At 47.0% G+C, this 13700-nt stretch overlaps 1 protein-coding gene across 1 annotated transcript in view; it reads right to left on the bottom strand.

The window, feature by feature from the left end:
- The window catches only part of ANKH (ANKH inorganic pyrophosphate transport regulator), a 104527-nt gene extending 91059 nt beyond the window's left edge, over positions 1 to 13468 (bottom strand). The window contains exon 1 of the mRNA XM_042806747.1: positions 12819 to 13468. Within this exon, the coding sequence (XP_042662681.1) occupies positions 12819 to 12914 (96 nt within the window). The 5' untranslated portion in view covers positions 12915 to 13468. The remainder of the gene's footprint in view (positions 1 to 12818) is intronic.
- Between the last annotated feature and the right edge of the window lie 232 nt (positions 13469 to 13700).

Raw genomic sequence — 13700 nt, 5'->3', positions numbered from 1 at the left:
CAAAGTGAAAGAGCACTTACAGTCCCTAATGCTGTAAGCGTGTTAAGAGTGAAGAAAAAAAAAAAAAAAAAAAACATAAATTCAAATATCCTTTCTTCTTCTGGCTTTAGACATAATCACTTCCCTGTCTGGCCAATTTGCTTATTTCTTGCCATAACACTCCATATTCAGAGTTCTCAAGGGATAAGGCAAACTCATCTAGAAAACACTGTATTCATATCTAATGGTTTCAGGTGCTGCCACTATTCTTATCTGGTCTTGAAAAAAGGTCAAGGATATTAGTGAGTCATGTTTTTTCCTCCATTTATTTCTACAGTTCAGCACAGGTTATCCTTTATCGCCAGCTGGACGAGTATTGCTTTAACATTCTTCTCGGTGCTGGTCATAGAGAACCTGATTGCCTTCTCGTTAGGCTAAATTTACACTGGCATGCCTCCTTTGTCTACTTTAGACTTCCAGAGGGACAAGGGAGAAAAAAAATATCTAGTTCATTATTCAGCAAGATATCAGTGATGAAATTACGGCCCTGCAGCCACTCTATCTGTAAGCATCTCAGCCTTTCTTGTGCAGTGAAAAGCCTTCATGACCTGTGACAGGCATTTGCTGGACACTGGGACGTCTGACATGCGCTGATACTTCCAAAGCCAAAGTTGTCAGGCTTCTCCCTTTCAGGCAGCTTCCTTCTTGATCTAAACCCCTCTCTCTTACCACTCATTTCCCCTTTCGAATCACTGATGCACACAGAATAAAACAGACTCCATGTCTGCCAATTACTGCAAGCACGACCGAACCTTTGCAGCTCAAGTCACAAATATGCAACTTCACATGAGGTTTCCTTGACGAAGTCCCGAGGCAGTGATTGTGCCTTTGCTAGCTATTTTCTCCTTAGTGATGCAACCACCCACAATGCGGTAGGAGCTTGCAGCTGACGAGATAGGCATGCCATGATTTGGAAAAGCTAGCCCACAACCATACTGGCCTTTTACGGACAGCGATTCAAAGCCCACCAATAGGTCTAGCCTACAATAAGAAAATGTCAAGCAGGCTACCAGCTGTGATTTCTCATAGATTTATTAAAGAGAGAAATGTTGACCTCTGCACAGTATTAGCAGGAAAAAGCACGCTACTTATATATTAGATCCAGAAGACATTGCTGACAAAAGCTCTTCCTAAGACTATTACAATGCTGGAGCATGTCCTAACCAGTAGACCGTTGACTGCATCTCAGAAAGCTCATATAAGAACAAGACGGTGAATGCTGAAAGGTCGTCATGCTTTCATGCTTTGAAATAAAACACTCTGAAGCAAAATGACTGCACACGAGTATATAAAGAACAGTGGTGCAGTGATCAGGAGTGCTCTCAAGGTCACGTTTTGAAAAGATGAAACCCATGTACAAAACCATTGATTCAAAAATTAAACCGCATTTGCACACGCAACCACCACAATAGCGCGGAACCAGAGGCGGCTCAAACTATAAGGGACCCATCAGGTGCATGTGCAACTACCTAAGCAGTTCCATCCACAGCTCTTGTCCTTATTTCCTTAACCATTTTGCTTTGTCTATAAGCCAGTAAGTAATCAAGGCAGTACTTTAGCACCACTCAGTGTATAATTCTCCTATACAGGCAGTCTCCTGCTCACTACACACTATGTACATGTGCCTGTGTATGGGTGCACCTTTTATATTAGAGAAGTGCTTGAAAACCTTATTTACCTCTGGCAAACAGAAAGCTTTTTGTGGATGACTACCTTCGGCGTCTTAAGGATCCGTAAAATGTTTTGCGGTTTGGACTTCCTTTCTCTTTTAAAGCAAATTCTTAAGATAGATCGAGAAATCGTTACGCCCCAGCATAAACGCAGGGAAAGCTGACAGTGCTGTCATACTAAATTTGGAGGCCCACACTTCCAGTTGTTTTGTACTGCTGAAGCGCAGAGAAAAATGACCAGAGATGTCCCTGTGACTGTATAAAACCAAGGACAGCTGGGGTTATTTTGACAGGCTTCAAAAAACTACCAGCAAGAGAGGGCAAAAGCTGTATTTTAATGAAGAGCATGATCTAAACACTTAGATCATAAAATTTATTCCCCACCAGCACAGGCTGCGCAAATGGGGAAAACCAGCCACCTTTCAAAGTGCATCTCCCAGTATGTTCACTTCTGCTGGGCCGGTTTGAACCCACCTCTTCAGCCGGCCTCCTGGGCTCGGCGGGTTGCAAATAATACCGACACTCAAAAGTCATCTCCAGAATGCCACGGTGGGGGAGGGAGCAGGAAGGACTGATGGAGTAAGTTACCAAAGCCAATAGCAGGGCAAACGCAAAATGAACGGGCTCCCTGGTAGCAATTCGAGTGAGGAGCTGCGCTGCAGGCTCCAGCCTGGTGGCAAAGCCACACGGATGTCTGCGTAAATAAACCCACTTCAGCACCCACAGGGCAACCAAGCGAAGCGAAGGACCCGAAAAGATAACAAGGGAGCAGGGCTGGGCGTGCACTCCATGGTACCTGAAACGTCCCCTGTGCTTGCCGAGTCTTGTCCAACAGCAGCTATACATTAAAAAAACTCAGCAAGCCTCCAGTTTAAAAGCAGAGTAAAGATCTCCCGTACTTCCACAGTGAGGACATCTCAACACTCCACTCATGCTGGGACGGTCCCCATATTTTGTTAAGCACATTTGTTTGGACTTTTTTCCCCTTCAGCTCTGCCAGGGAGACCCCGGCAAAGGGTAGCCACTTCCACTGCACGCTTCCCAAAGGAGCAAGACAGGGGGTTCACAGTCAGTACTTTGCTAGGTAGGTAACTCTGGTTTCTCTCCCTAGCAAGTGCTCGCTGCGTGCTGACTCTGGGAGGTGTCGCATGAAAAACAGAGTGCTGTAAGAAAACTGTACCACGATCACTAATCATTAATAACAGAAATTCTGCACCTCCGAGTTGCAGTTTTTGTATATTTTACTTTAGTGTGTACGATTTAATAGGAGGAGGATGTGCCAATGGCCCATAACTGCATTACCCTTCTAGATTGCATGGGGGGTCTTTGAGGAGTATGTAGTTCCCAAGCTCTTGCCTCCCTCACCAGAAGACGTGGTCTCAGGTTTGACCCACCACGTACGGCACTTTACCGTGATCACAACGCCCTTTGCTTTTGATGACTCACTGAATTTAAGCTTACATAAAATGCCACCACCACCACCACCTAATGCCATCTAAAGCACTGCAGGAAGAAGTAACGTTGAGAGGGAATAACTGCTTCTCACTTGACAAATCATCAGGAATCCTTTTCGGACTAAACTGTGTTTAACTACCCCAATCTCCCTCATGGCTCCTGGCCACATTCTCCTCCACGGCACCGACTTAGCTAACCCCGCTGTTTCCTCTCCTTCATGACCATACTGCTGCTCATACAACTGCAGACGGTTGTCAAATTCCCTTTTTTGTCCAAGCTATAAATGCTTCATTTCTATAATCTTTCCTCTTACATAACTGACATTTTTTTTCCCCCTCTCACCAGAACCAAACATGTGAAGTACCTTCCTGCCCTGTAATGCTGCTAACCATTCGTTTTCTTTTCAAATGGGCTAAATGCTTTTTAATTGGTAAAATGCTGACAGAGGAAATGTTAACGATGGACTTGTGCAAGAGTCTGTCTTTCCTCTGCAGGACGGCAGATTTGAGATCAAAGGCTGCCAAGTCCTTGGAGCACATTGGTATGCTGTGGCAAGGAAAGCCTTTGCAGCGAGGAGGGAGCTGCTGGAGGTGGATCAGAGATACCTCACCTTAGCTGGCCGCGGCTGCAGGAACAGCAGCTGCCACTTGCTGACAGAGAGGTTATAAAAATAAGATACTGGTCACGGATAGGCAGCAAAATGAAGGAGGGGTAACACAGTGTGAGTAAGAAGCAAACAGGAAAAAGAGCCCAGTGAAATATAAACATAAATCCTCTATTTTCATGGAAATAGATGTCATCATTAAAAAAACAGGGGAAGAACAGCGGGCGCCGTGCAGTTTCACCCCTTATACCTACACACGCTGCCCACCTGACGTGATGGAGGAAAAAAATCAGTCCCATCTGGCACGTGTCAACGCTTTCTTCGGCCAGAGCAGGTGAAAGCCGTGCTGCCACACAGGTCGAAGGCCAGCACATGAAAGCTCAGGTGTGGCCTGCATCTGACTTAATTCACTAATTTAGGTACAAAACAGAGGTAAGCAGGCTAGAAGACCGATCATCTCCTGGCCAAAAGCCTTTCAAATCTGCTTGTCAGCAAACGTACTAGCATGTGCTTCGGTGCAGTGAGCTCTCAGCCCCACAGAGCCCTGTACCTTAGGGAATATTTACAAGGAGTCAGAGACAAATAACTGATAAAAACGTACACAAAAATATGCTCTCCAGCTTGTGCGGATGTGAATTTTCCCTGGAAGATTTTCTGGGCTCTGAAAATCGAAAAAGGTTGGAAACAACTGTCTTAACGATCCAACGGCAAGGCAAAAAACCTATGTGAAGCAAATCACTTGAAAATAAGTTGCATTTTGCAGTTTATTCACTTCCCATACTAAAAGCTGAACTTTGGATGAACCACTACATCAGTAAAGCAAACTGGGCACGCTGGGCAACAGTGACCACCCTTTCTCCAACAGCAACACTCCTGCCAAATCAGAAACAGTGAATTTTTTGCACTATCTTGGGGAAAATAATTAAGTTGGCACTTGAGATTTCATGCCGTTGTAGCACTTAGTTTCTAACAAGCTGCTCTTAACTCTCCACTATTTTTCCTTTGTCCTTTTCTAGAATGCTCTTGAAAAGGCTACAGAAATCAGTTGTGGTTTTGCAAATAACAATGCTGTACTTCAGCTGTCTTTGGAACCAAATGCATTTTTACACCTGGAATTATTCTTAGTTGACGTTTCATGCAGGTACTTTTATTCCGCACTACATCAGAAAGGAACTAATCAAGAAAAACCGCATGTGCAGACAAACTCTAAAGTAAGATAGCAAAGTTCTGTGGAAAATCTGAAAGAGAAGCGATACCATAGAGGAGACAGAAGATGGGAGAACTGCAGAGCTTTGCTGTTTCAGACACTGAAGTTCATGGGTCATTTAGGTCTCTTGTTCTTATGGCGGTTCTTTTCTAATTCTCCGGCTAACAGTTACCTGAAAAGGCAGCAGCGCTGTCTAAAACCGTAGCTACAGTAATATCATGTATGTAGAAAATCAAGCGAGCAGAAGGAAACGTAATCGGATGATCTAGCTGCATATTAACACTCCTCTTTCCCTCTCCCCCAAAACCACAGACTTCCAAGTACAAATAGGATGAGGTACCAATATCTACTTAAGTTAGCTTGTTAAAATCTAAGGTCATTACCAATTTTCCATAATTTGTTTTAAGAAACACATGTTCTGATATGCCATTTAAACTGGTATTGAGCTCAGCAGTAATATCCATGTTATTTAAAAACATCACAGATTTCTGAAAGTAGCTACAAAGCAAAATCTGTTTGGAATTGCTCAGTTTTATGCACGGAGGTTTCTGCATGAGCTGGCAGATATATTTAAATTTGCTATTTATACAGCAACTTACATCCATGTTTTACAAACATGAAGGAATAAACTTTGTAACTGCCTCGTGAAACACATCCCTATTTTATAACTGACAAAACTCACACAAAGGGAGAGATAAATGTCTTGTCTAGGACCAAGATAGGAAGACAATTAATAGATAGAATCTGCAGTTTCAGAGCTGGAGCCTTGCGTATATGCCTTCTTTGCATATAAAAAGTCACTTATCTTCAAACAGTCGCAGGATTGGCCGTGTCATATAAGCCTTTGTATACAACCAAGTTCTCCATGCAGCAGCACAATGAGTGAAGATTAAAAAAGAAATCAGTTCAGACCAAATCAAATGCGAAGAGAAATCAGCTTTCTTGGTTTGGTGAAAATGCAACCAAACGAAATGAACAAGAAAACCCCCGAAACAAATCAAATGGTCAGTCCAACTCAAAACCAAAAGTTTTGCTTTGGGGATTTCTCTCCATGACACAGAATATGGTGGTTCAAACCCCCTTCCAAATTTCAGTTTTGAATTCGTATTTTAAAATGAGGCTCAGGGTATTTTAATTTTTCCTTGGTGATGCTGTCTTAGTCTACTAGATTTTCACTGGTGTCGGGAGGAGAATCCTGTCCCCCTATCTCTGAGATAAGCACCAGAAGTATTCAGCTACGCCATGACCCTTTTTCAGTGACTATCCAGTGATACTATGACTGGAGTATCTCCAGAGAGGGCCCTTTACCCTGGAGACTGGGACTTGGACTGCTTGGAAAGTGGTAAATGCATCTGGTCTACCACCCCATCGGTTACTCTTCTGGTATGGACAATCGTTTCTACCCCACAAACTTAGAATTTTTATTTTCCAGCGGCCTGGTGGGCAAATAGCTCTCAGCTCACAGTTTTGAGATTAATTAAACCACTTCAAAAATAACCAAGTGGCTGGTTAGCGCTGTGTGGGATTGTTTCTCCCTCCTTCTGTGCCTTCCTGGAAACAGGGTGTCTCTGAAGCTATATAGCTAGCCATCTACTTCAGACGTGCGTAATGGGCATCATCAAGTACAAAACCTGCCAGTTCTTAATAGTGAATCATAAGAAAGTCCAGAGAAGTCCTCAGAGATGACACAGCCACGGCGGGTGGGAGGCAACAGGGGTGGGAAGTGGGGAACTGGAGGGTTTTGTGAAGGGAGGAGAGGGTAGGATGAAAAAAAGGGAAGCTACTGACAAATGAGGCACAGCACAGATCCTAGCTCCACGTTATATACTTTACACTCTGGCAACATGGAGCACTGCAGGGAGATGGGCTCCGCATTTGTAGGTTCATTCTCAGAATTCCTACTATCATCTGAAATCTTCAGCGGTGATAGCCCCACTGCTCTTCATAACCTGTTTGTTTTGTACCTTGTGTGCTATGAAATGCAAAATGTGTATTGGTTTAGCTGCAGGGAGCATGTGTCTTTGTTACCTTTAAGAACATTAACACATTGCTGAGATCTGGCTTTTATCTGCAAATGTTTTATGAGATCTTTGACTTCTTCCCAGATCTCAGCGTGCACTGCTTGCTGTGAAACTCCAGCAAACGCTCTGCAGGACTGGCGAATGCAATGCCTGGTACCTAATGCCCGCTGCGACTAACGTAGACGTATACGCCTAATTAATCTCTCATGTAGTCTCAAAAATTGTCTGTGTGGTCCACAGACCACTTAGCACTGGCTTGAAAAGCCCCAGTGCTTGGCAGACACTTCTGAGGAGCTAAGGCTGTATGTAGGGCTCAGGCGGGTGTGTGAAGGGAAGCAAAGCTGCATTGCTTAGAAGAAGAATGTCCCTCGAGTCACTACTGAAATACAAATCCTGAAAATTACTACCTCAGGTGTGTGTGGTTCAGCTTTTCATCCTTCATATAAGGTCTCACTTGGATTTTCTCACTCTGAACAAGGGAATTAGATGTATTTCACAGATCTTGCTTAGCTGCTTCCCTGACTATTTGGCTTGTGAATCCTGCAGGAGAATTGAATTTCTTCAAAATATTATCATGGATAATTAAAAAAAAATTTTTTTTTAAATTCTGTTGATAGTATACTCTGTAGATGTTTGCTTCTTAAACACAATTTCATCTAAATTTAATTTAAAATGCCGTGTAGTTCACATTACTTTAAAACAAATAGTGCATTTCCATCAGTATACCCTACTAACAGTGTGGTTGTGGTAATAACATACAGTCATGGTCTACACCAATCATAAGACCTTGTTCGCTTTCTTGTTTAAAGTCCTACATAATTTAAAGGTGTCTCTGACCTCTCACAAAAGCAATAACAAGAGTACTTTGCACTCATACAGCACCTTTCATCTCGGAGAGCTTCTGACACATGAATTTTCATTGCATCCCTGCGACGCACAGGTAGGTGCCTAGGCACACTTGAAAGGCAGGGGAAATGTGCCACGGGAAGGTTACACAACTTGGCTCAAATCCCCCATGAACAGCTGGGTACGTGAACTCTCCTGTTGCTTGTCCTGGACTTCCAGAGAATAACACTTACCCCCAAAATGAGCTTCATGAAGTATTAATCAAAATGTTTAACCACCTACAAAGTTTGCAAACGGCATGGGCAGACGATAAACTCCCTAATTCTTTTTGATGCGCTGTTCACGACACTTGTTCTCATTTTCTGGCAACACTTCTTTTCTTATGGAAAAACCCTCAAAAAACATTCAAATACAAGACAAAAAAAAAAAAAAAACCAAAAAAACAAAAAACAACAGTTTGCTTTTCAAGCCAGTATTGCAAAATAATTTAGATTCCAAAACATTTAGCACTTCCTTTATGGCTCATCTGTTTGATCCCAACCACTACACTGGGTACAGCGTACGGTAATTTCTCTGCGGGACCAGAGCACCCCAGTGACCTCAGGAGAAAGCGGCAGCAAGATGCTACTTGCTCAGTTTTCATTTCCAAGGACCCACAGGTACTAAACAACATTATGCCAACATACCTAACAGTTATGTTGGTAAATAAAACTGTCCAACCAACAGCTAGTGACAGCAATTGAAACTAATGGTTCAGGGGCTGGCTACATGTTAGCTAGAAAAGGAAAAAAAAAAAAAAAAACAAACACCTCCTACTGTTCCTGTTGATAATTAAGGGACTATTACAGACAGGCCCCCGGTTCAAAATACTGCTCTCTGCCTGGCCTTTGCCACAACCACGAGCAACAGAGAGAGTTACCAGCCACATCTGCAAATTGTATTTCACGCTTCCTAGGGCCGATTCTGCACTTCTGAGGAAGTCAGTGAATTAACGCACACCTCAGTTTTCCTCCTTTATAATAATGCTAATGCAAATGTACACATACATGACAAATCAGGCCACCACAATATATGTGAGTGGCTCTGAAACTGTGCGAAAAGGAAAACTGATGTGGGTGGTGACAGATTTTTGAGCGCACAGGGTAACGGTGGTATTATTTGCTGGTTGGGTTGTTTGAGGTTGTGTTGTGCTCCAACACATGGGAGCAGTTTATTTATGTATTTCCAAGCAAGTACATCCAACAACGTTTTTCACAGAAGCCGGGATTTTTAATGCAAACTCTGCTCTCCAACAGCTGAGCTCTAAATAAAACATTATCATGAATCTCGGGATAAGACGTCGAGAGCCGAATGCTCTCACCAGCAGAATGAAAGAGAGAATCTCTTCTGATAGTATGCGTTAAGCTCTTAGCATGAAATGCTCTGTTGTGTGTATTTGTGTGTGTGTGCGTGTACCTAGAGAAAAATAAATACATAAATAATACATGTGTGTGAGCACACACACACACACTCACTGACACAGACACATATTTGTGTGGAGAAGGAACATCCAGCCAAAATATTTGGGACTATTTTCCTGAAGGCCTTATGCTAAGAAGAAAGCTATGTAGTATTTTATTTCCTAAAAGCTATGTAGTACTGTAAATAAATTGTAAGAGAAATGGGCTGCAGAAGGAAATAACGCGCATAGGTTAGAAATTATTTCTTTCTCTAATCTTCTGGTAATTTACCTGGTCATGCATCAGGGCTATCTTTTTCAGCGGGGGGAAAAAAAAATCAGATGCTTGTCTAAGAACATTTTATGAGGTGAACAGATGAAGTTGGCTCACTAGATTGGAGTAACTCTGTAATACAGCCTTGTCCTAAAGCATTATTGGATGGGTCCATGGGTCAACGGGAGGCTACAGCGGTTCTGGAAGTCACTGCAGGAACCGAGCTTGTTAGTTCTTATGAGCACTGCTCCAGCATTTTTTAATTCCTGCAAAGCAAACGGACTTTCCATAGCAAACATCTCATATCGGGTAATGGTGGTGACAGTCACAGACTGTGTTCTGCAAATATTCTCTAGCCTTACCGTAAATTTCCCTTAAAGTATCAAGAAATCTAGAGACAGCCATGTACCGAGGATCTAGCAATTTCCTAGTGATGTTTGCTATTGAATAAAACTATTCAACACCCAGAAAAGCCTCTCAAGATAAAAAAAAATAAAATAAGCTGTGAGATTCTCTTTGTTTCTCACTTTTCAATCTCAGGTACCTAACAGTACTAGGTTTTGTTAAAAAGACTCTGCTTTGAACGTTCTCCTTCCAAATACTCTCCCAGCTTGAGAGAGCAGCGTATGAACACAACACACCAAAAGGGTTTATGACTTACAGCATTTCTTAAACACCTCTTCTTCCCTGGACAGGCAAGGTTCATTCCCTCCCTAATTGTTTACAGTCATCTCTTACTTCTGACCTAGAGTTCTCCTGTCTCTTTTACAGTATTGTCCAGAGCAGATAAAATTACTTCATGCAAATTTTACTTCTCTTATCATTCTTAGAAATCTTTTTTATCTGCAGCATACATTCACAGAAGGAGGTATGGCAGCCTTTTCAGAGCTATCTGTTGGCACACCCATTATTCTACGTCGCTTCCATTCAGCCCTGTCATTAAAATTATTACAATTTTGGAGATCAGAAAGGCAACCGGCTCAGCAAGTCAGTATATTTTCAGCCACACAAGTCCAACAGTAATGTCCTACAAGTGTAAAAAATAACTTCATGTAATATGTACAGGAAAATAAAATCCTTGTCCTTTTGTCTGTAAGAGGATCTCTTCAGACCTGGAGTAACTTTGTCCCTAACTCAGTCTCCTGATTTCCAGGTAGGTGAGTCTCCCACTAGGCTGGCACAAAAAGTATCTCTCCAATTCCCCCCACTCCTGAGCTGGGGTTATCTACCGGAGTCCCTCTGCTTGCTAGATTTCTCCCTTTTCAACGAAGCACTTCCCCAGGCCACCACCTGAGACAGGGGATGACCCCCAACACTCCTGGAGGGCCAATCCTATGATCTGGCTATTAAATAAAACATATTTTCTGAGATATTTTGATCCTAACGCTGTCAAAGTTGGGTAGCTAAGTGCTTACATGTGTCATCCACATGGTAACATCCCTCCCGTGTCACTGGTACCCGGCCAGACAGAAGGCCCCTCACTTATAAAATTGTGATCTCTTGCTTGCTGATTTTTGAAATCCTGGTGCCGAGCACACTGAAGCCAAGGGGATGATATTTATGGGCTGACACGGCTTTTGAATCAAGCTGACCTTGTATGAAGCAAACTGTACACAGGCACCTGTCATACTCAGTTTGCTGAGTGAACTGCTTTCAATTTAACTTCTGCTGTATGTAATTAATGTGGCACAGTTACTAGCATTCAAATCACCTTTTACCTCGTAATTTCTATCTTTAGCTTTTCCTTTTTCCCCACCCAAGTGTGATTTGTAGAAGACTTAGTAGGAAAGTATGTAGTTGTTAGCCAAGGATGGAATTGAAATTTTTTAGTATTGTGGCTTATTTGAATGTAAAGGACTAGTAAGCAAAATGAGATTAACGCAACCATGACAAACATACGATTAGCGTTGGCTATTTTTTCCCACTGTAACATTTTTCCTTTCATTTTCTTCTTTACAAACGGGTGAAAGTGCCCACTAATTTTCTGGTATCTTTGCTTATCCTGCTTCGAAAACAAGAGCTTCTCGGCAAAACCGAGTGACTTGCGACACGGATAAAAGCTACCTGAGATGCAGTATTTACTGTGGCTGCCCGGCTTGACAATTTGTGAGTAAGTGTATCCTGTCTGACCAAAAATGTAATGATAGGTCCCATACAGTGCAGCCTGAGACAAGACCAGGGCCTTACCTGTCATAAATACCGAAACGCGGGAGCAGCGAGTTCCCCACACCACAGTGCCACGGCAAACAGGGACCCAGCCCGGGAAAAAGGAAGGAGTGGGTACATCGAGAGCAAAACATGTTCTCCGCGCAAACGCTACAAGCGGGGATTTGGAGGATGAAGAGGGAGAGCTGCGTGTAAGGGAGGCTGGCGGCGAGTCTGGGGGGGGACGGGGACACCCGAGTGTCGTAGTGCCCGGGACGGGGGCACAGCCACCGCATTTCAGCTGGGTTGAAGCGCCCGGGTCTGTCCAAGGCTGAAGTACGGTGGCAGCAGCTCCTTCCCCCCCGCTGCGCCCCGATTCTCTGCCCCGCGCCCGTCACCGCGGCCTCCCGGCTCACAAAAGACGGTGGGAGGGGAGGGGCGGCAGCCGGCGCCTCACCTGCCCGCAGCGCCCCCGGGAAGCCGCCCCATTCCCCGCGGGGGGTGCGGAGCGGCTCTCCCCCCCCCTCCTCCCCCTCCTTTCTCCGGGGTGCGGCGGAGGGGCCGCGCCGCTGCGGCAGCATCAGCGGCGGGGCCGCGGGGACCCTCGGCAGCCGGGCCCCGCTCCGGCACGCCGGGCCCGCGGCGCTGAGCCCGCCGCCGCGCCCGCGCCGCTGCACCTGAGGGGCCGTGTCAGCGCGGGGAATGAACCAAAACCAACCGCGGCGAGAACGCATTATGTAATTGCGGATTATATAAACCCGAGATACAAGACCGGGGGGTGGGGGGGGGGGGGGGGACCCCGAAATAAAACAACCCGGCCCCAAACCCGCCGTCCTTCCCCGTGAGGCGAGCGGGGGCGCGGAGCCGGCCCCGGCTCTCGGGGCGCGCGCGGCGGCACCGGTCGCCCGCCCGCCCGCCGAACCCAACGGCGCAGCGGCCGCGCTCCCGCCCGCCGCGATGCGCCGGGGGAGGACGGCGGGGCCCGGCCCGGCCCGGCCCGGCCCGGCCCGCCTCGCCTTCCTTCCCCCGCGGAGGCGCCGAGCCCCGCCGTGGCCCCCGCGGGAGGGAAGGAGGGCGGGCGGGTGTGGGTCGCCCCCGGGGGAGGTGCTGCCGCCTTACCTGCTCCCCGAAGTCGATGGCGATGTTGGTGATGCCGAGAGGGACCAGGAACCGGATCAGGGGCCAGTAGTTAGTGAGCGCTGGAAATTTCACCATAGTCCCAGCTGCGCGGTGACCCCCAGCGCATCTGCCGCGGCAGGAGACGGCGCGGGAGGACGGCGGCGGCGGAGGGGGGGGGGGGGGGGGTAAAGGATGAAAGGGCAAAGGAGGAGGGTGCGTGCGTGTGTGATAGCGGGAGGGTTGTGGGGGGATAAGGGCGAGGGAGAGGAGCAGCAGAGTCCCCTAAAAATGAAGCAGCCGGGGAGCGGGCGCGGGGCCGGTCCGTCCCCGCCCGGCGCGGCTCTGTGGCGGGTGCTGGCTGGGCGCGCTGTGCTGCCGCCTTAGCAGGAGACCCGAGAGATCAAGTCCATCCCCGCCGCCCTCCTCCCACACAACAATGATCCGCCGCCGCCGCCGCCGCCGGAAAAAAAAAGAGGAGGGACACCGCCGGCAGCCACTCGTACGGGCAGCGCTGCCATCCTCGGGGCGCGGGGGCCAGGGGAAGGGCCGGGCCGGGCCGCGGCCTCCCCCCCACACACACACCCCCCCCCCCCCCGCCCTCCCCTCCTGACGCTCGCCGGCGGCGGGGCGACAGCGCGCTGGAAAACGCCGCCCTCCTCCTCTTCCTCCTCCTCCTCCTCCTCCTCCTCCTCCTCCTCCTCCTCCTCCTCCTCCTCCTCCTCCTCCTGCTGCTGCTGCTGCTCCCCGCCGCGGGGCCGGTGCAGGCCGCGGGGCCGGCGGGGCCCGGCCCGGGCCGCCGGAGCACGTGGGTTTGACACACGCTCGGCAGCCGGGGCGGCGGCGGGGGAAAGAGCGGCACCGAGCGGCACCGAGCGGGACCCG

The sequence above is a fragment of the Tyto alba genome, unplaced genomic scaffold (assembly GCF_018691265.1).
Source record: "Tyto alba isolate M040663 unplaced genomic scaffold, T.alba_DEE_v4.0 Super-Scaffold_48, whole genome shotgun sequence".
In the NCBI taxonomy this organism is placed as follows: domain Eukaryota; kingdom Metazoa; phylum Chordata; class Aves; order Strigiformes; family Tytonidae; genus Tyto; species Tyto alba.
The sequence above is the reverse complement of the archived record's forward strand: the minus strand, read 5'-3'. Positions and strand labels throughout refer to the sequence as shown.